Source organism: Pseudorca crassidens, chromosome 4, assembly GCF_039906515.1.
Source record: "Pseudorca crassidens isolate mPseCra1 chromosome 4, mPseCra1.hap1, whole genome shotgun sequence".
In the NCBI taxonomy this organism is placed as follows: Eukaryota; Metazoa; Chordata; class Mammalia; order Artiodactyla; family Delphinidae; genus Pseudorca; species Pseudorca crassidens.
The window spans coordinates 80,748,561-80,775,323 of NC_090299.1; the positions used below are offsets into that span (position 1 = coordinate 80,748,561).

The window sequence follows — 26,763 nt, forward strand, 5'->3', positions numbered from 1 at the left end:
AGCTTTGTAGTATAGTATAGTCTGAAGTCAGGGAGTCAGATTCCTCCAGCTCCGTTTTTTTCCCTCAAGGTTGCTTTGGCTATTTGGGGTGTTTTGTGTCTCTATACAAATTTTAAGATTTTTTGTTCTAGTTCTGTAAAAAATGCCATTGATAATTTGATAGTGGTTGCATTGAATCTGTAGATTGCTTTGGGTAGTATAGTCATTTTCACAATATTGATTCTTCCAATCCAAGACCATGGCATATCTCTCCATCTGTTTGTATCATCTTTAATTTCTTTCATCAGTGTCTTATAGTTTTCTGCATACAAGTCTTTTGTCTCCCTAGGTAGGTTTATTCCTAGGTATTTTATTCTTTTTGTTGCAGTGGTAAATGGGAGTGTTTCCTTAATTTCTCTTTCATATTTTTCATCATTAGTATATAGGAATGCAAGAGATTTCTGTGCATTAATTTTGTATCCTGCAACTTTACCAAATTCACTGATCAGCTCTAGTAGTTTTCTGGTGGCATCTTTAGGATTCTGTATGTATAGTATCATGTCATCTGCAAACAGTGACAGTTTTACTCCTTCTTTTCCAATTTGTATTCCTTTTCTTTCTTTTTCTTCTCTGATTGCCATGGCTAGGACTTCCAAAACTATATTGAATAATAGTGGTGAGAGTGGACATCCTTTTCTTCTTCCTGATCTAACAGGAAGTGCTTTCAGTTTTTCACCGTTGAGTCTGATGTTTGCTGTGGGTTTGTTGTATATGGCCTTTATTATGTTGAGGTAGGTTCCCTCTGTGCCCACTTTTTGGAGAGTTTTTATCATAAATCGGTGTTGAATTTTGTCAAAAGCTTTTTCTGCATCTATTGAGATGATCATACGGTTTTTATTCGTCAATTTGTTAATATGGTATATCACATCGATTGAGTTGCGTATACTGAAGAAGCTTTGCATCCCTGGGATAAATCCCACTTGATCATGGTGTATGATCCTTTTAATGTGTTGTTGGATTCTGTTTGCTAGTATTTTGTTGAGGATTTTTGCATCTATATTCATCAGTGATATTGGTCTGTAATTTTCTTTTTTTGCAGTATCTTTGTCTGGTTTTGGTATCAGGATGATGGTGGCCTCATAGAATGTGTTTGGGAGTGTTCCTTCCTCAGCAATTTTTTAGAAGAGTTTGAGAAAGATGGGTGTTATCACTTCTCTAAATGTTGGATACAATTCACCTGTGAAGCCATCTGGTCCTGGACTTTGGTTTTTTGGAAGATTTTAATCACAGTTTCAATTTCATTACTTGTGATTGGTCTGTTCATATTTTCTATTTCTTCTTGGTTCAGTCTTGGAAGGTTATACCTTTCTAAGAATTTGTCCATTTATTCCAGGTTGTCCATTTTATTGGCATAGAGTTGCTTGTAGTAGTCTCTCCGGATGCTTTGTATTTCTGAGGTGTCTGTTTTAAATTCTCCTTTTTCATTTCTAATTTTATTTAGTCCTCTCCCTCTTTTTCTTGAGGAATCTGGCTAATGGTTTATCAATTTTGTTTATCTTCTCAAAGAACCAGCTTTTACTTTTATTGATCTTTGCTCTTGTTTTCTTTGTTTCTGTTTCATTTTTTCTGCTCTGATCTTTATGATTTCTTTCCTTCTACTAACTTTGGGTTTTGTTTGTTCTTCTTTCTCTAGTTCCTTTAGGTGTAAGGTTAGATTGTTTATTTGAGATTTTTGTTGTGTTTTGAGGTAGGCTTGTATTGCTATAACTTCCCTCTTAGAACTGGTTTTGCTGAACCCCATAGGTTTTGGATTGTCGTGTTTTCATTGTAATTTGTCTCTAGGTATTTTTTGACTTCCTCTTTGATTTCTTCAGTGATTTCTTGGTTATTTAGTAATGTATTCTTTAGCCTTCATGTGTTTGTGTTTTTTACTTTTTTTCCCCCTGTAATTGATTTCTAATCTCATAATATTGTGGTCGCAGAAGATGCTTGATATGATTTCAGTTTTTCTTAAATTTACCAATTGATTTGTGACCCAAATGTGATCTATCCTGGAGAATGTTCTGTGCACACTTGAGAAGAAAGTGTAATCTGCTGTTTTTGGATGGGATGTCCTATAAATATCAATTAAATCTATCTGGTCTATTGTGTCATTTAAAGCTTGTGTTTCCTTATTAATTTTCTGTTTGGATGATCTGTCCATTGGTGTAAGTGAGGTATTAAAGTCCCCCACTATTATTGTGTTATTGTAGATTTCCTCTTTTATAGCTGTTATCAGTTGCCTTATGTATTGAGGTGGTCCTATGTTCAGTGCATAAATATTTCCAATAGTTATATCTTCTTCTTGGATTGATCCCTTGATCATTATGTAACATTCTTTATTTTAAAGTCTTTTTAATCTTATATGATTATTGGTACTCCAACTTCCTTTTGATTTCCATTTGCATGGAACATCTTTTTCCATCCCCTCACTTTCAGTCTGTATGTGTCCCTAGGTCAGAAGTGGGTCTCTTGTAGACAGCATATATATGGGTCTTGTTTTTTTATCCAATCAGTGAACCTGTGTCTTTTTGTTGGAGCATTTAATCCATTTATATTTAAGGTAATTATCGATATGTATGTTCCTATTACCATTTTCTTATTTGTTATGGGTTTGTTTTTGTAGGTCGTTTTCTTCTCTTGTGTTTCCCACTTAGAAAAGTTCCTTTGGCATTTGTTGTAGAGCTGGTTTGGTGGTGCTGAATTCTCTTAGCTTTTGTAAAGCTTTTGATTTCTCCATTGAATCTGAATGAGATCCTTGCTGGGTAGAGTAATCTTGGTTGTAGTTCCTTCCCTTTCATCACTTTAAATATATCATGCCACTCCCTCTAGCTTGTAGAGTTTCTGCTGAGAAATCAGCTGTTAACCTTATGGGACTTCCCTTGTATGTTATTTGTCATTTTTCCCTTGCTGCTTTCAATAATTTTTCTTTGTCTTTAATTTTTGCCAATCTGATTACTATGTGTCTCGGCATGTTTCTCCTTGGGTTTATCCTGTCTTGGACTCTCTGTGCTTCCTCGGCTTGAGTGGCTATTTCCTTTCCCATGTTAGGGAAGTTTTCAACTATAATCTCTTCAAATATTTTCTTGGGTCCTTTCTCTCTCTGTCTTCTCCTTCTGGAACCCCTATAATGAGAATGTTTTTGTGTTTAATGTTGTCCCAGAGGTCTCTTAGGGTGTCTTCATTTCCTTTCCTCCTTTTTTTTTTATTCTGTTTCACGGCAGTGAATTCCACCATTCTGTCTTTTAGGTCACTCATCCGTTCTTCTGCCTCAGTTATTCTGCTATTGATTCCTTCTAGTGTATTTTTCATTTCAGTTATTGTATTTTTCATCTCTGTTTGTTTGTTCTTTAATTCTTGTAGGTGTTCTTTCTTTAACTCTTCTAGGTCTTTGTTAAACATGTCTTGCATCTTCTCTGTCTTTGCCTCCATTCTTTTTCTGAGGTCCTAGATCATCTTGACTATCGTTATTCTGAATTCTTTTTCTGGGTGGTTTCCTATCTTCACTTCATTTAGTTGTTTTTCTGGGATTTTATCTTGTTCCTTCATCTGATACAAAGCTCTCTGCCTTTTCATCTTGTCTATCTTTCTGTGAATGTGGTTTTTTTCCTACAGGCTGCAGTATTGTAGTTCTTTTTGCTCTGCTGTCTTGTCTCAGGTAGATGAAGCTGTCTACGAGACTTCTGCAAGTTTCCTGATGGGAGGGAGTGGTGGTGGGTAGAGCTGGGTGTTGCTCTGGTGGGCAGAGCTCAGTAAAACTTTAATCTGCTTGTCTGCTGATGGGTGGGGCTGGGTTCCCTCCCTGTTGGTTATTTGGACTGAGGCAACCCAGCAGTGCAGCCTACCTGGCTCTTTGAATGGGCTAATGGTGGACTCTGGGAGGACTCACACCAAGGAATACTTCCCAGAACTTCTGCTTCCATTTTCCTTTTCCTCATGGTGAACCACAGCCACCCCCAACTCTGCAGGAGACCCTCCAACCCTAGCAGGTAGGTCTGGTTCAGTCTCCTATGTGGTCACTTCTCCTTCCCCTGGGTCCTGATGTGCACACTACTTTGTGTATGCCCTCCAAGAGTGGAGTCTCTGTTTCCCCCAGTCCTGCCAAAGTTCTGCAATCAAATCCCTCTAGCCTTCAAAGTCTCATTCTCTAGGAATTCCTTCTCCCATTGCCAGACACCCAGGTTGGGAAGCCTGACGTGGGGCTCAGAATCTTCACTCCAGTGGGTGGACTTCTGTGGTATAAGTGTTCTCCAGTTTGTGAGTCACCCACCCAGCTGTTATGGGAATTGATCTTATTGAGATTGCGCCCCTCCTACTGTCTCATTGTGGCTTCTCCTATGTCTTTGGATGTGGAGTATCATTTTTGGTGAGTTCCATGTCTTCCTGTCGATGATTGTTCAGCAGTTAGTTGTGATTCCATTGCTCTCACAAGAGGGAGTGAGCACACATCCTACTCTACCATCTTGAACCAATCTCCGTTTCTTCATTTTTTAAAAATGTAATTGCTGTGTATTTTCCTTGAATGTTAAACATTTGAATAAAGATTCAAAAACAGGTACATGTATTTAGCAATATCTCGTTTAATTCTGTCTTGTAAAATTAAATTATATATACTCTGGAGAAAACTCAAAAATCCTATCCTAAAATGATTTCATTCACTTTTAAGATATTTATTTTAATATAGTTTCAGCTTATAAACAATTATACAAGGAATTAATAGAGTTGGAACTGTAGATTTCAACACTAAATGAAGGCATTTGAATCACTTTTGAATTATTTTCAAGCAGATAATTTTCCTTTTCAATATATAAGCCAATTTTTACCCCAGTGAATACTTAGGGTCCTAGGTCTTTAAAGTATAAAGTGGAAAATAGGATTACTTACAAAGGCTGAATGAAGTACATATGAAATCTCATGGATATCATAATCTGGTGGCTTTTAAGAGCTGTCTTGGTTGCTATAGTCAGAACCAACTAGAAATTACATTTTTCCTAATATAGCTCTGTTTGAAATGACACAAATTATTTTAAATTGAAATTTTTATTTAGTACAATGATTATATGTTTATAAATTGGGCTGAGAGACTTTTAGCCTGCAAATCCTAATCAACCCATGTTTCAAATGCTTCTTGGAGATGTTTAAAGTAAAATTTTATGGGTAATATTAAGTTAAATATTATATCCTATTTTGAGTCACATACTGTAGGTTAAAATTTAGTCATAGATTCTGAAATAAACAACCTGTACTCTCTGGTTCTGCCCTTAAATCAACTATAATGGCTGCAGTTGATCCAACATCAATTTGAGATTTCATGTTTGTGTCTATTTGAAACTATGTGCAAAATAACAAGACAGATACTTAACTTATTGAAGCTTTGCTATGTTGTAGGTACAGTTCTGCAATCCTCTACATGTGTAAATTTAATCTTTGCAATAACCCTTTGAGGTTTCTAAAAGAGTAATTAGCTCACCTTAAGACCTCACAGCTAGTTAGTGCCAAAACTTGGATTCCAACAGGCAGTCTGGCTTCAGTGTCCATTTTTTTACTCATTACCATATATTCCTTGTTATATCACATTGTACTTCTATAAATAAATTAAATTGTGCTTCATTTAAGAGTTTTTTAGTAAATATAATTTTAGATTGAATACATGCTTAAAGAAGCTTTAAATTCAAATATTGATTGGAATACATGACCTAAGAGCCCCGTCTTTAAAATCCTGTGATTATTTTAATATTTTAAGTTAGGAACTGTAAAATCAGGTTAGAAACATTCAATTTTCAGGAGTCAATGTCACAGCAGTCTTGTCAGAATTAGAGGTAGAGTTTTCAGAGTTACTAGTATTCAAAATGAATTACTGAATGAAACTGCCTAAGAAGAATGTTATTTTGGTAAAGGTAGCTTAGAAAGTATAGTCAATAAGGTAAATAAAAAATTATGTCATATAACCCAAGAATAGAAGAAGTATAGTTGAATAGTTCTATTCTATTCAACTATAGAATATTGCTGAGTACTCAAACATGATAAGATGGAAAAAGTTGACAAGGGATTTGGCAATGACAGGGGCATTGTGGAGATAGGAACATATGCCTAAATAGAGTGGCTTTTATGAAAATGAGAAGTGACTGAGTATGAATTACAAAACTCTTGATAAATTTTTCAGGAAAGGATAACACAAAAGATTCTTGGAGAATCTCTGGGATCTGGAAGGTGTTTTGTTTTGTTTTGTTGTTTTGTTTTTTAAAGTAAGAAATACTAAAGTATGTTTGCTGATGAGAATGAGCCAATAGAGGAGGAGATATTGATAAAAGCAGGAGAGACAGGGGCACAGTTCTTGAGAAACGTCAGAATGAGTGGATATGTTGGCTTTATAAGAGCAGAGGCCCTTCTCTCATTATAATAGGAGGGAAGACAGTGTGTGTGGCTACTGTTGAAAGTAGTTGATAGATGTGGTGTTGGAAAGATGAGAATATTTCTGTCAGTAGTCTTGTTTGAGTTGTCCCAGAAGTGGACTCTGAGCCAAGGATTCAGCTCAAACAATTTATTAAGGAAGTGCTTTCAGAGAAAATCAGTAAGAAAGTAAGGGGAAGCAAGGGGATAGATAAGAGGAAGAAGCTATGCAAGGCTGTCATTTTGGGTGAAGTCTCAGACTGACCCTGATCCTAAAGGGAGCTCTGGAGTGTAAATTACACTTTGGAACTGTCCAACCATAAGGCATAGGAGCTGGAATTCTGTAACTTCACACCTGTTAATAATTGATTACAGGCTTGCCAAAGGGGGGTGGGGGTTGGTTGTAAGAGTGGAACGTAAACTCCCAGACACTACTGGCTGTATGGGCATAGCAGCTCTGGTGCCCCAAAACAGTCATCTGTGGGTCACAGGGGCAAGTGTTTAGCAGCTAAACATGCAGCAGATGAGTGATAAATTCAGGAGCTGTGCAAGCGATTGTGAGGTCTAGACAGTGTACCAGTGCATTTGCAACTTTTAGATTGTTTCTTTTTTTTTTTTTTAAGGAAATAGGAGGCAATATTCAGCTAAGGGGTTTGGGATGAAAAGGAAGTTTGAGGTTGAAGGAAGATGTGAAATATTCCTTATGGGGAAGGGGGAAAGCATATATGCTAGGGGAGTTTAGTTGGCTTTTGGATATTGGCTGTTAGACATTTGTTGTCATGAATTTAACATGTCTTCAGTAGTCATGGTTGTGTGTTTTTTCCATCAATGCTCACCTATCCAGGGTTGCATATTTTTTCAAATCATTAAGGATGAAAGGGGAAGTAAGAAAGTAAAGGTCATAGAATCTAGTCTGGCCAAGCAGGAAAGGATGGACACAAAAGGGGTGATATATAGTGAAAATGTGGAGAGACAGAAAAATGGGAGGTCTGGAGATGCTACTAGGATAATAAAAACAAGAGGAAATAAATGGTGGTAGTAAATATTTGATGGCAAGAACCTCAAAGGATCTGGGGGTTTGGACAGAAGAGAAATAGTAGTTTGGCAGTGCCACTTCTACTGCCTGAGTTGTAAGAGAACCAATATTTGAGTTTGTGTGGTCTTCAGGGAAGGCACTGTCAGCAGGCAACAATTTTACTTAAAGCATGAAGGTGACAAAAACACACAGGGATGAAGATTAGAATGTAGGGGAATTTGTTGATATTGGACCCTGAATTTCAGAGGGCAGTATGGAATTTGGGGGTGGGAAGAGAAATGTGGAAATTTGGATTGGATTAAGGGATATACAAAGAAATTTTAGAGTAGTGGATGGAACAAGCTTGGAACCATTTTTGTTGTCCAAATTCATTACTTACTATCTTCTTGCAGTCACTTACAATCTTGGGCAATAGAGTTCCTACCCAGTATCAATGGAAAATCCCCCTAGATGGATGAGAACACTACTTACACTCTGCCTTAGATACATACATACATTTTCTCCCCAAATTCTAGAAAATACCAAGATACATAATCTTAAGAATCACATCTCAGGCTATTTAACTATATTCCAATTTCATAAAAGAAGGCTAAAATGCTCTATGATTAAAGGTAATAAATAGATGATCACTGATTGGCAAATTAATCATCTCAAAGGTTATGTGCTACATAAATGGACTGAAAAACTTACCAACACACTCTGGGTGCATATCAGTTTTCCCTAATTCCAAGGGAATACCTCTTATTTAAATAAAAACAACATTAAGGTAAACAGCACTCTTTCAGACTTCAGCTTTTCTCATTCTCCTACTCTCCAGGAGTGCTTTTTAACAGGAGTGTTACTTTGTTTTAGAAAAGTTTACCTCATATTAAAAGTGGTGAAAGCATGTAAGTCATAGTTATTTTAAATAAAGGACTGTGTAGTAAATCATTGGATTTGTAATTAAAACGTGTAGACAGTATAGTGGAATGTTAAGTGTCTTGAGCTACTCAGTCCACACTTGAAAATTTCCTAATCTGATTTCCTCTTGGCTGAATCCCAATTGTTGTTGGATTCTTCCGCTACATACAATTATGTATTTTTAAAAGATCTGTCAACAAAGTCCCTGGCACTTTTATAAATGTGCTATTTGAGTATGTATTCTAGAATACTACGGAATGTCGTCTGTAGAAGTTAACATTTTCACTCAGACATTGAAACGTGCTAATACAAAAATTCTCTCAGTTCCAGAACTGAGATTGATAGTGTAAGGTTATAATTTCAAAGTGTTTAATTATGAGATAAAGAAAACAAGCAATCAGTATGAAACGTAATAATTTATCAGCAAAAGTATTGACATGATTGAATATTAATATATTACATATACCAAGATGTAAGTTAAAAAAATGGCACATGTTCTTTACAATAGTCATTGTCATTGCACTTTTCTCATTTTCCTGCCTTCTTTGAATTTACCACATCGTGCTCAGTTAGGTGTAGAAAGATTTCTAAAATTGCCAGATCTCCCACTCAGTAACTTTCATTCATTCAATAAAACAATAAAAATGTAACATCTCAGTTAATACCCACAGGCACCCTATTGGTAAAATGATTATGCTCATTTATTTCTATTAGATTTTTTAATGTTTTAAAAAATGTTATAATTTTTTCCCAATTTTTTCTGTTAGCTTTTCGGTAAACTTTCCCTTTTGCTTGCTAACATACAACTTGAATGCTTTGGCTAATTGCATGTATCTTCTCCCAGCCTGTCATGTCTCTGTTGATTTTGCCTTTGTTACAGAGAGCAATATATATATTTAAATCATCATTTTTTTTTTTCCTCTATAGCTTTTGAGGTCTTTGGAGGGCATTTTGTGTTCCTTACATAAAGAGCCAAATTTCCAACATCATTTGCCAAATAATCCATCCTTTTCCTCCAGATTTGTGCTGCTACACTATTCCATATCAAATCTCTGTTTCTGTGCTCTCTTCTATTCTGAGGACATACACTTCGTTCCTCTAGCATTACCACATTATTACCAAAACTTGCTTAGTATCTGGTAGAATGAGCCCTCCCATTTTGATCATCTTCTTTCAAAACTGTTTTAACTACTCATAGACTTTCATTTTCTTTCACATAAATTTCAGAATCAGTTTCTAAAGTTCTTCTGATATATTCCTTACCATTCTGGAATAATTGATCAAGATATTTATGCACCATTAGATTTTGTTAATTAATAGCTTACTTAGGATTTTTATGTAAGATTTTAAATAAAATGTTCTTATTTATTTTTTATTCTCTTAAACTGTCCCTACGTAGTAAGTTATAGTAGTCTCATAAAGTTTTTCTTCCTTTTTGTTTAGGCCTGTCCTATGTGAAAAAAGGATTATTTGTTAGTTTAATATTAGATAGAACTTATTTGTAAAATGTTTGGGGTCTAGAGGCTTTTTGGAGATGTAGCAACAGAAGGATAATTGTTCATGTGCATCTATGCGTATTTTATTAGTTATTGATTTCTAATTTAACATCATGATCATCAGAGAGTACAGTCTGATTGATGTTGATTCTTAGTACTTTATTGAGGCTTCCCTTTGGCCTAAAATGTGATTGATTTAAGAATTGTTATTTTGGTATTTGGAGTTTGTGTATCTATAAAATTGGATTTATTTACTATATTTGCTTAAATTTTCTATAACATTTAAAAAATTTTTCTCACTGACATAAATTTAAGATTTTATTTAGATTTTTAGTAATAAATTTAATTAGGAACAACAGCATCTTACAGGGCTTCTGTATTAGAAGCAGAATTGTGGTGGAGATCTTGTGTCATTAACTAGGTCTACTCATTGTCTAGGTAACTAGCTGGGGCATAGACTGTTCTTTTCTTGGTCCATTAAACTCTAAAAAGATCCTAGTAAGACTGTTTTATTCATTGTGAAGGTGAGTAAACTAAGTAATGAAGGTTAAATTACTTGACCAAAATTAAATAAAACTTGTCTGCTTCCTACTGTGTTTCAAGGCCTCCCTTTGTTCCATTTATTGGCCTCTTTAGTAAGTACAAACATGTTTTAAATACTCAGTTGTGCTTTTTTTATGTTTTAGTTGTTCTTACAAGCAGTTTATAATAAGGTGTTTATTCACAGAAGGGTTATGATGAATGTTTCTGTTGCAAGTTGTTGAAATGAGAGGTGATGATAACATATGGTATGAGAAAGAGTATAACAGCCATTCAACCTGTCAAAACACATTTGGCAAGAATATCAAAAAGTTATGAATTCCCTGACTTATTTTACTTAAGTTAAAAGTTTGTGTATCTTCTAAGTTGCAAAAAAAAAAACCCTGAAAGTAATATATTCTTTAAAGTACTTCCTCTCTTTGAATTCCAATGACCAGATTTTATCAGCTCTCTTGTTCTAAAGAGTCAGTGAATTCTAAGACTCATGTAAGTCTGAAAAACACTGGTCCTTCAATAGTGAACCAGGAAACAGGATTTTAACTATAAGTATTAATAAATAATACATAACTTGCCATTATTTTATAGATCTTGAGATGTTTCTTACTAAAACCAGTTTTCATAGATTACAAGATAAAAATTACTCATTAGAAATACAGATTTCTCTTTATATATTTTGTCATTTACTTTATCTTTCCTATTCAAAGTTTCAAGTTTTCAAAAAATCATAAGAAAATATTAATAAAGTTCAATTTTAGAACATATATCTCAATGAATTTTCATGAACATTTCACATAATTTTATGTCCTTTGTTTCTTACTTTACGATCAAATGATTACATTTAGTGAAACATTGCAGTTACTTAATGGACTTTTTGACACTGAAGATACAATATATTTATGAAATAAATTTGGATTTCTCATGTAATCCAGAGGACTCTGGGTTTCTATTTTAATGTTCATTAGGCATCTGAATATAACCCATTTCAAATAAGAATGTAAAAATTCATAGCATTTACTAAGCCTAAAGAAATCTTAGAATGAAATATTGGATAAACTGAAGCTTTCTAAATGCAAATAATAGAGATCATTTCAGAAAGAGACAGTGGTTCCCTCTTCCTCTTTGGATTTCTACTTAATATATGAATTTCCAAAACACATAAAAGGAAAACTGTGTTTTTTCCCTATAGCTTGTTTTTTGAGGTCAGAAGGTCAATACACAACAGTAAATGTAATAGCACATATGTATATAGTACTTTTTTTTTTTTTTTTTTTTTTTTTTTGCGGTACGCGGGCCTCTCACTGTTGTGGCCCCTCCCGTTGCGGAGCACAGGCTCCGGACGCACAGGCTCAGCGGCCATGGCCCACCGGCCCAGCCGCTCCGTGGCATGTGGGATCTTCCCGGACCGGGGCACAACCCGTGTCCTCTGCATCGGCAGGCGGACTCTCAACCTCTGCACCACCAGGGAAGCCCTGTATATAGTACTTCTGTATGTTAAAATTTTGTGTATTTGAATAATTTTTGTATATTAAATAAAAGTTCCAAGCCTTTTTATTTAATACACACAACAGCCCTATGAACAGAATTCTGTATTTATCCGCATTTCGCAGATGAAGAATGTGAGGCTCAGAGAAGTTGAATAATTAGCCCAAGGTTGCAGCATTAGTAGAATGCTCAGCTGGCATCCAAATGCAGGCAGGCTGATTCACAAATCCCCCCTTTCACTCACTATGATATACTATCTTTCATATATTAATAGTAATAAGTAATCATACAGTGATCTTATTTGCTTCCAACATGATTCCAGAATTTTATATTATATTTGCATGGAATCTTCCAATTCATTTTTATAAATCTGATAGATGGAGATACTAAACTGTAATAAGTTTGTAGCTGTCTGTGTACAATATACTAATTCATTATTCATTCTCATAATTGATACTCCTAATTTCTTTCATATATTAGTTCTTTGACCATATTATATTGAGTTATAAAAATTTGTATAACATTGAGTTGTGGAGATAATATAATTAAAGTTTTATTAGTCATTGATTTAATATTTATTGATCCTGATTTATTATACTCAGTTCTGCCTAATTTCAGACTTACCCAATTCATCAGCAGTGTGAAATCTGTGATTAAAAATTTAATATTGGTGTATGCTCTCAAATCTCCAACACTATTGTAAGGAAATTGAGGCATGGGAATTAAAATGTTTATGATATATTCAAAACCATTTATTTTAGTTATTTGGTTCATTTCATTCTCCTCAATATCAATATTTTTATATGAACAAAATGTAGAAATATAGCTTTTAGTAGTACTACTTTAATAGTAGTAAAATCCACAGTTGAAATAAAATCATCTTCGCTGTTTATAATTTTTATATTTATATTATATAACTTAAATATTTTGAAAGGCTTTTTAATATCTTTGATAGTTAGTGATTTAAACATAAGACCACGAGGAAACATTGCTTATATTTTACTCAAAAATGTTGAATTACATTCTAAATGATGTTTCCTTTTAATCTTCCTATAGTGGTTGAAAACAAGAGAGAGAATTGAATAATAATGTAATTCTAGGATGGTAGAGTCCCACTAGTATGAAGTATATTTGAAAGAAATATAAAGTTGTCAAGATTTCTATCATAAGAGTTACTAACTGATTGAGCATTTTCAATACAGTGAGGTATAAACATTGATATGTTTAGATTTTTCTCTGATCACTACTCTTCCAACTATGCTATCTCAAATATCCCTTAACCAACCTGGTAACAGATATCTTAACGCCACCTTAGACAGATCTTGATGCTTTGCCAGTCCATTCTGGTTATTAAATTTAAACCAATTTAATACTTAAATCACATCCCATTTAAAACATACTTCCTTCATTGCCTGTTAAGATTTGTGGCTGGGGGATTCGTATAAGTAAAGGTGTTTTCTTCCTTCCTCTTTGCACTATTTTATGTATTCTATGAACATTGCAATCTTAAAAGGCCATGTCTTTACGCTTCCAGTTTTAAAGATTGGGGACACATATACACTATTGATACTATGTATCAAATACATAACTAATGAGAACATACTGTATAGCACAGGGATCTCTACTTAATGCACTGTGGGGACCTAAATGGGAAGAAAATCCAAAAAAGAGGAGATTATGTATATGTATAGCTGATTCATTTTGCTGTACAGTAGAAACTAACACAACATTGTAAAGCAAATATACTCCAATAAAAATTAATTAAAACTAACTAAATAAAGACTGGGGACCCCTGGATTTGGTAGTATGACAAAGCAGTGTCTCATAGATCACTTGTAAATGAAGTCTGTTAGCTTGGGTTGCTAGAATATGGGTAACTGAATCCTTTTTATCCTCAGTTTGAGAGCCTCATTATCGATGAGGGGCAACTGGGAAAGCCCACTCAACATACAGATACATAAGTACTTATTACTTTTTTTTTTCAATGAAAAGTGAAGAATACTTTCATTTTGAGAAACGTACTCATATTACCTTTATCATTCCTACAGTAACCCAAACCAAATCCAAGGGAAAAATCTTTATTCGTTTGATATAATTAGTTTTATATCAGGGAAGGTTAATTCAGCTGCATACTGAACCTGGAAATACTGGAGCACTAACCAGAATGTATATATACATCATGATTGCACTCTTTCTCACTGTTAAATATACAGTTCACTCACCAACAGCAATTAGCTAATTCGACAATTCCAGAGGATCCCAGAATGTATTAGTCTTGAAGTTGATGAGATCAACAATTCTGCCTAAAGGCATTCATTTTCCTTTACCTGTTGTGATTTGTCAATGACCAGATCTTTTGGCTTGGGGATTAAATTCTCAAATATGGCTCTCATGACTCCATCTTTCTTCACACCAAACCTTACCCATGCCACTATTTTAAACAATTCTGTACTATTTTATATAATAAAAGGGAAAGTTTAAAACTATTTTTTAAATTAATGTTCTTTATATCTTGAATTTTATGTAATATTTCCTTCAAAACTTTTGTCAAAAAACATTATACTTTGAACTGTTAAGGTCAGAGAAAGAATATCCTATAACTAATGTGATTCATTCATATTGTTTCTGCCCATTTATCATCTGTCTATACTGATATACTATATTATGAGTCTTTATATCATAGCATTAATTTATTTATAATTAATATTTTCATTAAGAAATCTGTCCTCTTGAAGATATATTTTTTGCTAAGCTTCTATGGGGCTAGATTATAAAGTTCTTTGGAATTGTAGAATATATAAGCATATGCATAATTATTATCAATCTATGCAGAGGCCCCTAACAATTCTGATCTTGATTCTAATGATCACTTTTAAAGATAATTTTATGACATTAATGTTTAAATAAAGCTTTCAAATTTAGATGTAAGAATAAAATGATAAAATGTCTGATAAAAGAAAAGTGGGGGGCTTCCCTGGTGGCGCGGTGGCTGAGAGTCCGCCTGCCGATGCAGGGGACGCGGGTTCGTGCCCCGGTCCGGGAGGATCCCACATGCCGTGGAGCGGCTGGGCCCGTGAGCCATGGCCGCTGAGCCTGCGTGTCCAGAGCCTGTGCTCTGCAACGGGAGAGGCCACAACAGTGAGAGGCCCACGTACTGCAAAAAAAAAAAAAAAAAGTGGATATGCTAAAGAAAGGAGGGTCTTTTTTTTCTTACTGTGCCTTGAAAATTGTTTGTACAATATGTTTTACCTCATTTTCAGTGTCACCATTTATAAATTCTAAGATAATCTGTAAGTTCCTATTAATGTCTTCCAAGAACATCTTAAGCCTTTGTGTCCATATTTTCATAAAACCTTAAAATAATTGCAGTAAAATTGTTTCAGTCCTACACCTTGGAATGAAGTTTTGTTTCAATGGACTTTCATTGGTAAATCAAAATGAAAATTATTCAGCTTTAGAAACTAGTTACATAGATATGTTTTTTAGAATAAAAAAAATGAATCTATAGCATACACTTTAGCACCATAACTGGTGGCAACATTATCATCAATTTAATTTAGATTTGATGGAGAGACATTCTAAAACTAGATACTCTAAGCCAATAGAATATCTGACAAAATGATGGAAGGCACTGAAATATTATAGATAATCTTTAGTGATCTTTAGATTTTGAACCATTGTATATTATTAATGTCATCCTGGAAGTAAAATTAATGAATAGTTCTTTGCCATTAGCATGAATTTCTATACTGAATATGAACTAGGGATTCTTATAGCTAAAACATACAAATTAAATGCTTTAGCAATTATTGCATAGGCTAAGACACTATAAAAATTACTCTAAATTATAGTTGCTTAAACTTATATGGGTCTAGAATAAGTGGTCTAAATCTAATACAGTGGCTCCACATCAATAAACAGCTTTCTTTCTAGGTCTGTCACTTTCTCCTAGCAAAAGAGAAGGAAAAAAAATGGTCAAAGGAAGGCCAATTCCAATCCTTTAATTGGCAAGACCCAGAAATGTCACAGTTCACTTCTGTTCACATTCCTGTGGACACTACTTAAACACATAGCTATAGCTAACTCTAAGTAAAGCTGGAATTGCTATCTTTGTTATTGACTAGAGCAAGCGGCTGATCCCCACAATTACCAACAAAACTGCTGAATTGCACCCTGATATCTCTCTTTAGTGGTTCTCATTAAAGGCAAACATCTCACTCCAGCAATTACAGTGCAAGTTCTATATTTTATTTTTTGAAACATTTGGATAGCTTAATAAAATTTTGTAGAGTATTTTTGCATGTTTTCCTACATGCTAATGTCTGAAACTTTCTTTACTTAACATTGTACTATACAGATTAAGTTACAGTCATTCCAATCATGAACTTGGCATCACAGATGGAACATATTGATGCAATGGGAATGCATATAATGGAATAAATATCATGTTATTAAGTTCTGTAACTTTTCAATGTTAGCAGAAGTACAGGATTTTCTTTTTTGGCACAGTTTACAGCTGTTAAATATGATCAATGCTTAGAAATTCTTCTCTCTTTATCTTTTCACATACCCATGGCTTTATTTAAATTTCTCTTGGAATTTCATTTCCTGGCTTAAAACTCTCTCTAGTCTGGCACTGCCCAATTGAACTTTCTATGAAGACAGAAATGTTCTAGAACTACACTGTCCAATATGGCAGCTACTGAAGCTTTTAAGTACTTGTAACGTAACTAGTGTGATTAAGGAACTGAATTTTAAACTTTATCTCATTTTAATGAATTTAAATTTAAACAAGCGCATGTGGCCAGTAACTCCATATCAGACATCATGGTTAGTCACTCCCTGCTCCATCTACAAACTTATTTCTACCACATCTATTTTACAGCATAATATTACTCCTGAAACATCCTCAAATGAATTTAACTATCCAACATTTATTTTTTGGTGTTTTTTTTTTTTTTTTTTACATCTTTACTGGAGTATAATTGCTTTACAATGGTGTGTTAGTTTCTGCTTTATAACAAAGTGAATCAGTTATACATATACATATGTTCCCATATCTCTTCCCTCTTGCGTCTCCCTCCCTCCCACCCTCCCTATCCCACCCCTCTAGGTGGTCACAAAGCACCGAGCTGATCTCCCTGTGCTATGCGGCTGCTTCCCACTAGCTATCTACTTTACATTTGGTAGTGTATATATCTCCATGCCACTCTCTCACTTTGTCACAGCTTACCCTTCCCCCTCCCCATATCCTCAAGTTCATTCTCTAGTAGGTCTGTGTCTTTATTCCTGTCTTACTCCTAGGTTCTTCATGACATTTTTTTTTCTTAAATTCCATATATATGTGTTAGCATACGGTATTTGTCTTTCTCTTTCTGACTGACTTCACTCTGTATGACAGACTCTAGGTCCATCCACCTCATTACAAATAACTTAATTTCGTTTCTTTTTATGGCTGAGTAATATTCCATTGTATATATGTACCACATCTTCTTTATCCATTCATCGGATGATGGACACTTAGGTTGTTTCCATCTCCTGGCTATTGTAAATATAGCTGCAATGAACATTTTAGTACATGACTCTTTTTGAATTATAGTTTTCTCAGGGTATGTGCCCAGTACTGGGATTGCTGGGTCATATAGTAGTTCTATTTGTAGTTTTCTAAGGAACCTCCATACTGTTCTCCATAGTGGCTGTACCAATTCACATTCCCACCAGCAGTGCAAGAGTGTTCCCGTTTTTCCACACCCTCTCCAGCATTTATTGTTTCTAGATTTTTTGGTGATGGCCATTCTGACTGGTGTGAGATGATATCTCGTTGTAGTTTTGATTTGCATTTCTCTAATGATTAATGATGTTGAGCATTCTTTCATGTGTTTGTTGGCAGTCTGTATATCTTCTTTGGAGAAATGTCTATTTTGGTCTTCTGCCCATTTTTGGATTGGGTTGTTTGTTTTTTGTTATTGAGCTGCATGAGCTGCTTGTAAATTTTGGAGATTAATCCTTTGTCAGTTGCTTCATTTGCAAATATTTTCTCCCATTCTGAGGGTTGTCTTTTGCTCTTGTTTATGGTTTCCTTTGCTGTGCAAAAGCTTTGAAGTTTCATTAGGTCCCATTTGTTTATTTTTGTTTTTATTTCCATTTCTCTAGGAGGTGGGTCAAAAGGATCTTGCTGTGATTTATGTCATAGAGTGTTCTGCCTATGTTTTCCTCTAAGAATTTGATAGTTTCTGGCCTTACATTTAGGTCTTTAATCCATTTTGAGCTTATTTTTGTGTATGGTGTTAGGGAGTGTTCTAATCTCATACTTTTACATGTACCTGTCCAGTTTTCCCAGCACCACTTATTGAAGAGGCTGTCCTTTCTCCACTCTACATTCCTGCCTCCTTTGTCAAAGATAAGGTGACCATATGTGCATGGGTTTATCTCTGGTATTTCTATCCTGTTCCATTGATCTATCTTTCTGTTTCTATGCCAGTACCATACTGTCTTGATTACTGTAGCTTTGTAGTATAGTCTGAAGTCAGGGAGCCTGATTCCTCCAGCTCCGTTTTTCTTTCTCAAGATTGCTTTTGCTATTCGGGCTCTTTTGTCTTTCCATAGACATTGTGAAATTTTTTGTTCTAGTTCTGTGAAAAATGCCAGTGGTAGTTTGACAGGGATTGCATTGAATCTGCAGATTGCTTTGGGTAGTAGAGTCATTTTCACAATGTTGATTCTTCCAATCCAAGAACATGCTATATCTCTCCATCTTTAATTTCTTTCATCAGTGTCTTATAATTTTCTGCATACAGGTCTTTTGTCTCCTTAGGTAGGTTAATTGCTAGATATTTTATTCTTTTTGTTGCAGTGGTAAATGGGAGTGTTTTCTTAATTTCACTCCCAGATTTTTCATCTTTAGTGTATAGGAATGCCAGAGATTTCTGTGCATTAATTTTGTATCCTGCTACTTTACCAAATTCATTGATTAGCTCTAGTAGTTTTCTGGTAGCCTCTATAGGATTCTCTATGTATAGTATCATGTCATCTGCAAACAGTGACAGCTTTACTTCTTCTTTTCCGATTTGGATTCCTTTTATTTCCTTTTCTTCTCTGATTGCTGTGGCTAAAACTTCCAAAACTATGTTGAATAAGAGTGGTAAGGGTGGGCAACCTTGTCTTGTTCCTGAACTTGTGGAAATGATTTCAGTTTTTCACCATTGAGGCCGATGTTGGCTGTGGCTTTGTCATATATGGCCTTTATTATGTTGAGGAAAGTTCCCTCTATGCCTACTTTCTGCAGGGTTTTTATCATAAATGGGTGTTGAATTTTGTCGAAAGCTTTCTCTGTATCTATTGAGATGATCATATGGTTTTTCTCGTTCAATTTGTTAATATGGTGTATCACATTGATTGGTTTGCATATATTGAAGAATCCTTGCATTCCTGAAATAAACCCCACTTGACCACGGTGTGTGATCCTCTTAATGTGCTGTTGGATTCTGTTTGCTAGTATTTTGTTGAGGAATTTTTGCATCTATGTTCATCAGTGATATTGGCCTGTAGTTTTCTTTCCTTGTGACATCCTTGTCTGGTTTTGATATCAGGGTGATGGTGGCCTCGTAGAATGAGTTTGGGAGTGTTCCTCCCTCTGCTATATTTTGGAGGAGTTTGAGAAGGACAGGTGTTAGCTCTTCTCTAAATGTTTGATAGAATTCACCTGTGAAGCCATCTGGTCCTGGGTTTTTGTTTGTTGGAAGATTTTTAATCACAGTTTCAATTTCAGTGCTTGTGATTGGTCTGTTCATATTTTCTATTTCTTCCTGATTCAGTCTTGGCAGGTTGTGCATTTCTAAGAATTTGTCCATTTCTTCCAGATTGTCCATTTTATTGGCATAGAGTTGCTTGCAGTAATCTCTCATGATCTCTTGTATTTCTGCAGTGTCAGTTGTTACTTCTCCTTTTTCATTTCTAATTCTATTGATTTGAGTCTTCTCCCTTTTTTTGTTGATGAGTCTGGCTAATGGTTTATCAATTTTGTTTATCTTCTCAAAGAACCAGATTTTAGTTGTATTGATCTTTGCTATCATTTCCTTCATTTCTTTTTCATTTATTTCTGATCTGATCTTTATGATTTCTTTTCTTCTGGTAACTCTGGCGTTTTTTTGTTCTTCTTTCTCTATTTGCTTTAGGTGCAAGGTTAGGTTGTTTATTCGAGACGTTTCCTGTTTCTTAAGGTAGGATTGTATTGCTCTAAACTTCCCTCTTAGAACTGCTTTTGCTGTATACAGACAAAGCTATACAGAGAAAGCTATACAGTCTCCATTGTCATTTGTTTCTAGGTATTTTTTTATTCCCTCTTTGATTTCTTCAGTGATCACTTTGTTATTAAGTAGTGTATTGTTTAGCCTCCACGTGTTTGTATTTTTTGCAGATCTTTTCCTGTAATTGATATCTAGTCTCATAGTGTTGTGGTCAGAAAAGATACCTGATGCAATTTCAATTTTTCTAAATTTACCAAGGCTTCATTTGTGACCCAAGATATGATCTATTCTGGAGAATATTCCATGAGCACTTGAGAAAAATGTGTATTCTGTTGTTTTTAGATGGAATGTCCTATAAATATCAATTAAATCCATCTTGTTTAATGTTTCATTTAAAGCATGTGTTTCCTTATTTATTTTCATTTTGGATGATCTGTCCATTGGTGAAAGTGGGGTGTTAACATCCCCTACTATGAATATGTTACTGTCGATATCCCCTTTTATGGCTGTTAGTATTTGCCTTATGTATTGAGGTGCTCCTATGTTGGGTGCATAAATATTTACAATTGTTACATCTTCTTGGATCAATCCCTTGATCATTATGTAGTGTCCTTCTTTGTGTCTTCTAATAGTCTTTATTTTAAAGTCTATTTTGTCTGATATGAGAATTGCTACTCCAGCTTTCTTTTGGTTTCCATTTGCATGGAATATCTTTTTCCATCCCCTCACTTTCAGTCTGTATGTGTCTCTAGGTCTGAAGTGGGTCTCTTGTAGACAGCATATATATGGGTCTTGTTTTTGTATCCATTCAGCCAGTCTGTGTCTTTTGGTGGGAGCATTTAATCCATTTACATTTAAGGTAATTATCTATATGTATGTTTCCTATTCCCATTTTCTTAATTGTTTTGGGTTTTTTATTATAGGTCTTTTCCTTTTCTTGTGTTTCTTGCCTAGAGAAGATCCTTTAGCATTTGTTGTAAAGCTGGTTTGGTGGTGCTGAACTCTCTCCGCTTTTGCTTGTCTGTGAAGGTTTTAATTTCTCCATCAAATCTGAATGAGATCCTTGCTGGGTAGAGTAATCTTGGTTGCAGGTTTTTCTCCTTCATCACTTTAAGTATGTCCTGCCAGTCCCTTCTGGCTTGCAGAGTTTCTGCTGAAAGTTCAGCTGTTAACCTTATGGGGATTCCCTTGTGTGTTATTTGTTGTTTTTCCCTTGCTGCTTTTAATATGTTTTCTTTGTATTTAATTTTTGACAGTTTGATTAATATGTGTCTGGCATATTTCTCCTTGGATTTATCCTGTATGGGACTCTCTGTGCTTCCTGGACTTGATTAACTATTTCCTTTCCCAATATTAGGGAAGTTTTCAACTATAATCTCTTCAAATATTTTCTCAGTCCCTTTCTTTTTCTCTTCTTCTGGAACCCCTATAATTCGAATGTTGGTGTGTTTAATGTTGTCCCAGAGGTCTCTGAGACTGTCCTCAGTTCTTTTCATTCTTTTTTCTTTATTCTGCTCTGCAGTAGTTATTTCCACTATTGTATCTTCCAGGTCACTTATCCGTTCTTCTGCCTCAGTTATTCTGCTATTGATCCCTTCTAGAGTATTTTTAATTTCATTTATTCTGTTGTTCATCGTTGCTTGTTTCATCTTTCGTTCTTCTAGGTCCTTGTTAAATGTTTCTTGCATTTTATCTATTCTATTTCCAAGATTTTGGATCATCTTTACTATCATTATTCTGAATTCTTTTCCAGGTAGACTGCCTATTTCCTCTTCATTTGTTTGGTCTGGTGGGTTTTTATCTTGCTGTTTCATCTGCTGTGTGTCTGTGTCTTCTCATTTTGCTTATCTTACTGTGTTTGGGGTCTCCTTTTTGCAGGCTGCAGGTTCGTAGTTCCCCTTGTTTTTGGTGTCTGTCCCCAGTGGCTAAAGTTGGTTCAGTGGGTTGTGCAGGCTTCCTCGTGGAGGTACTAGTGCATGTGTTCTGGTGGATGAAGCTGGATCTTGTCTTTCTGCTGGGCAGGTCCACATCTTGTGGTGTGTTTTGGGGTGTCTGTGGACTTATTATGATTTTAGGCAGCCTCTCTGCTAATGGATGGGGCTGTGTTCCTGTCTTGCTAGTTGTTTGGTATAGGGTGTCCAGTACTGTAGCTTGCTGGTCGTTGAGTGAAGCTGGGTGTTGGTGTTGAGATGGAGATCTCTGGGAGATTTTCACTGTTTGATATTACGTGGAGCTGGGAGGTCTGTTGTGGACCAGTGTCCTGAAGTTGGCTCTCCCACCTCAGAGGCACAGCACTGACTCCTGGCTGCAGCACCAAGAGCCTTTCATCCACATGGCTCAGAATAAAAGGGAGAAAAAGTAGAAAGAAAGGAAGAAAGAAAGGGAGGGAGGGAGGGAAAGAAAAAGAAAGAAAGAAAGAAGATAAAAGAAAATAAAATAAAGTAAGGTAAAATAAAATAATTAAAATAAAAAATTATTAAGAAAACAATATTTTTAACAAGTGAAAAAGAAACAACAAAAAACCAGACGGATGGTACCCTAGGACAAATGGTGAAAGCGAAGCTATACAGACAAAATCTCACACAAAAGCATACACATACACACTCACAAAAAGAGGAAAAGGGGAAAAAATAATAAATCTTGCTCTCAAAGTCCACATCCTGAATTTGGGATGATTCGTTGTCTATTCAGGTATTCCACAGATGCAGGGGACATCAAGTTGATGGTGGAGATTTAATCCGCTGTTCCTGTGGCTGCTGGGAGAGATCTCCCTTTCTCTTCTTTGTTCGCACAGCTCCCGGGGTTCAGCTTTGGATTTGGCCCCGCCTCTGCGTGTAGGTCACCGGAGGGCGTCTGTTCTTTGCTCAGACAGGACGAGGTTAAATGAGCCACTGATTCGGGGTCTTTGGCTCACTCAGGCCGAGGGGAGGGAGAGGTATGGAGTGTGGGGCTAGTCTGCGGCGGCAGAGGCCGGCGTGACGTTGCACGTGCGCGCCGTGCGTTCTCCCGAGGAAGTTGTCCCTGGGTCCTGGGACCCTGGCAGTGGCGGGTTGCACACGCTCCCCGGAAGGGAGGTGTGGATTGTGACCTGTGCTCTCACACAGGCTTCTTGGTGGCGGCAGCAGCAGCCTTAGCATCTCATGCCTGTCTCTGCGGTCTGCGCTGTTAGCCGCGGCTCGCGCCCACCTCTGGAACTCCTTTAAACAGCGCTCTTAATCCCCTCTCCTCGCGCAGCAGGAAACAAAGAGGGAAGAAAAAGTCTCTTGCCTCTTCGGCAGGTCCAGACTTTTTCCCGGACTCCCTCCCAGCTAGCCGTGGTGCACTAACCCCTTCAGGCTGTGTTCACGCTGCCAGTCCTCTCCCTTATTATTTGGTGTTTTATTCTTTGGGAAAGAAATTCTGTATTTTCATTGTGAAAATAGTCTAATAATAACTATGTGATATTTATCAAACACAATATGTCAGACACTGTTCTGAGCACTCGATACACAGTATATCATTTCATTATCACAAGAAAATTACCACCATTTTATAGATGTATAAAATGACACAACCACAGGCTAATTAATCTTTGCCTAAGATCAAATAGCTAGTAAGTGAATTAAGTTAGGATGTAAACCTCAGGCAAACTGGCTTCAAAGCCCAGGCTCTCACTGTATTCTTTACCCTTTCATCACCCTGGAGAGTAAGGTTTTTTTTATCAGTGGTTCTCTTTGTTCAAAATGCATCACAGTTGGAGCCTTTCTAAGAGCTTTACTTGTATATGCATAATATCAGAAACTATTGCCTCTTGCAAGAGGTAAGAGAAAAGAGGACACAGTTTTCTGTTTCTTTTCTGTCCTATCACAATTCACTGAGTAGCAACTATGTTTGTAAAAAAATATCCAAAATATCCCCTAACTAGTCTTTACTAATTTGGTGCTTGGATCTCATTTTATCAGGATGATACTAAATAGATTAGTATATATAAGTGATAATGAACAGGTGCCATCTGTTTGCTCGTATTACTACAAAAGATTATTCAAAATTTTTTCTCAGTGCACTATCAGAAAGAATTTTAAAGTAGTTGGGTTGATTATTTTTAAAGAGCTATAATGTTCAGATTTAACTCAGGTCAATCATCTGCAAGTTAACATTACTCAGAAGTGCACTGTCCATAATTAAGTAATCTTACCTACTAATATTATACAATAAGAAGACCTTTAGGTGACATGAAATCTGTCATTTTAAGTATGCCCCCAAGCCTTTTCCAGATTGCTCATAAGATTTCTCATTCTCTAGAGAAATGTGATCTCTTAGAAATAAATGTCTCTGTCAAGTCACAAGTAATATGAGCATATGATGAAAAAATGGATTTTTTTAGTCTCATAAGGGATATTGCAGTATTGTAAAATTGATTTTATTCCTCGTTATTTAAGTTCTCATGGTCATTTTAGCATTTACCTTTTAGATATAAAGGGAAGTTTATGATGCCTTTTAGGGAGGTGGGGGACAGAGGCCTTTTTGGGGACCAGGAGAATATTTTTCATATGAAATTCTTTGTCATAAAATGCTAATGTTGGTGTTCTTGTCTTTATGTCTATGCATTCTTTAGCTATGAGGATAACAGACCCTTCATCAAGTAAGAATGACCTGAATGGCTGATAAATTCCATTTATCAGTGTGGTCCCATGAACCAGCTGTCAGATCAGTACTGAAAAATCATTAGAGCTTCTGTCATTCACATTGAGGCAGAAGAGCAAACTGTGCAGGAAAATAATCAGGCATACAACTTCTATGCAGAATAAATATGCTGCAGGTGTATTGCCGGAAAAATTCTGCTTCACCTCTTTTAATTGGTTATCACCTGAATTTAGTGCCACAGTAATAGCAATTTCATGTGGTACAGACTTGTTTTGCTTTTAATAGATTTCTCCTTTCATTTCGGTGTGCTCCTCTGTGTTGCATATGTCCTCATTTCTGTTGTTTGTTTGGACATCATTCATCTAAAATTATTTCGTGATTTAGTGTTATATCTTCAAATGATCTCAGGGGTATGAAACTACCCAACTGCAAATGAAACTAATGAATTTTTAGGTTAAATATCCAAAAGGGGAAAATATCTCCTTCAAAAATTAAACTTTACATATGCAAAATTGTCTCTTTCAAATTCAATATGTCACTTGATTGTTGATCCAATTGTTTATGAACGTATCTTTTAAATTTCTAAAACAAAGCTACAAGTCTGTACTAATCTATAAGCATAAACACAAATGCTAATATTTGGGCTTTTTTTCCTTTGTACATTTTAAAATAACATGTCCTGTAATTAAGATTGGCAACCTTTGGGTGACCTTGCTGTAGACTTTCAGTTTGTTCTTCTGGTGAAGAGTCCTTTGTTTTCATTTTCTCCAATACCATTTCACTTACTTCTTCATGCTCTTGCTTATTTTTTTCTTTTGAAGTTGGGCTCATCACTCTTTTATATCATTAACACTTGGGCCCATCATGTGTTTTCTAGTGGATAATAGCTGGCTTGAGTATTTTATCCTATCATTTTATTTCTAAATCTAAATAGCAATTTTGACTTAATGGCGACTCTTCCCATTTTTCCTTATTCCAATACCTGTAAACAAATAAGAGCTTTACTTTGAAAGTTCCCATACTTCTGAATCTGCTTGTAAAATAAGATATTAATATCTAAGATGTTTTCTAATTTGTGTAAGCAAACATGCCACATACAATGGCAAGCTTCCTTTAGGGATTCTTTATTCAAGAGTATTAAAGTTTTAAATTAAGCACATTAAATTTAGTGGATGTTTACATCTGAAATATAGTGGCTGATGGTTGTAGAAGGAAAATGGTAAATATTTGAGATTAATTTTAATAAGACTTTAATAATATTTGACTACTTTGGAACATATTTTTCTTAAGACGTAGTTCTCTCTGAAAAATTTATTAAACCCAGCTTCGGATTACAGTAAACATATGTGATTTTTCCCCTTCATTTTGTAAAGTTTCAATCCCCATATTTATTCCTTAGACAATGTAAGTAGCAGATAGCAGTCTGCTAAAAATAAATATTAGATTACCATGTTAAGGAAGGTATACTGGGAAAGGAAAAGGTGGGCTCATAAGAGTATAGAGATCTAGACTGTTTTGGTCCTATTCTATATACTTAGAGAGAAGTTGAGAAGACTCCATTTTCAATTATTGGATTCCCGTCTATTGGAAAGATTCATTTTATTTTGATAGTAAATACATAATACATAACTACAAATATATGGACTTTTGTCACCCATTTATTACTATTGTGAATGGCAGCTTGGAGGGAACTAAGGGAATGGAGTGAGAGTGAGAATTTGTCTTCCATTCTGGACTACTTTGTTCATCCCTCTCCATCCCATTCTCAGCTTCATTTTCTCCTGTGAGTTTGCAGACACTTCAAAGACATGAAGGTGTCCTGAGCTATTGGGCTTCTTTTCAACAAAGCTGCCAGTTGCCCGATATCCAAAGTCTAGTCCAACATAACCCAAGACACAGCAATCCAAAGGCTGAAAGAGTAGATGGTGATCTAGAGGGGAACTATTTTTTCCCATTTACTGTATCTCACACTTGTTCTACTTAACTATAGAATCAGACAAATAGAAGTTTAAAATTTTATACAATCTTCCAT

At 35.5% G+C, this 26,763-nt stretch overlaps 1 protein-coding gene across 22 annotated transcripts in view; it reads left to right on the plus strand.

Annotated features, from left to right (window-relative positions):
• The window catches only part of ADGRL3 (adhesion G protein-coupled receptor L3), an 874,612-nt gene that overhangs the window by 800,979 nt on the left and 46,870 nt on the right, over positions 1 to 26,763 (plus strand). For 13 of the 22 annotated variants that reach the window (XM_067736151.1, XM_067736157.1, XM_067736153.1 and 10 more), the window contains one exon: positions 24,703 to 24,729. The exons of the other annotated variants lie outside the window; for them this stretch is intronic. In XM_067736151.1, the coding sequence (XP_067592252.1) occupies positions 24,703 to 24,729 (27 nt within the window). The remainder of the gene's footprint in view (positions 1 to 24,702; positions 24,730 to 26,763) is intronic. 22 annotated transcript variants of the gene reach the window in all.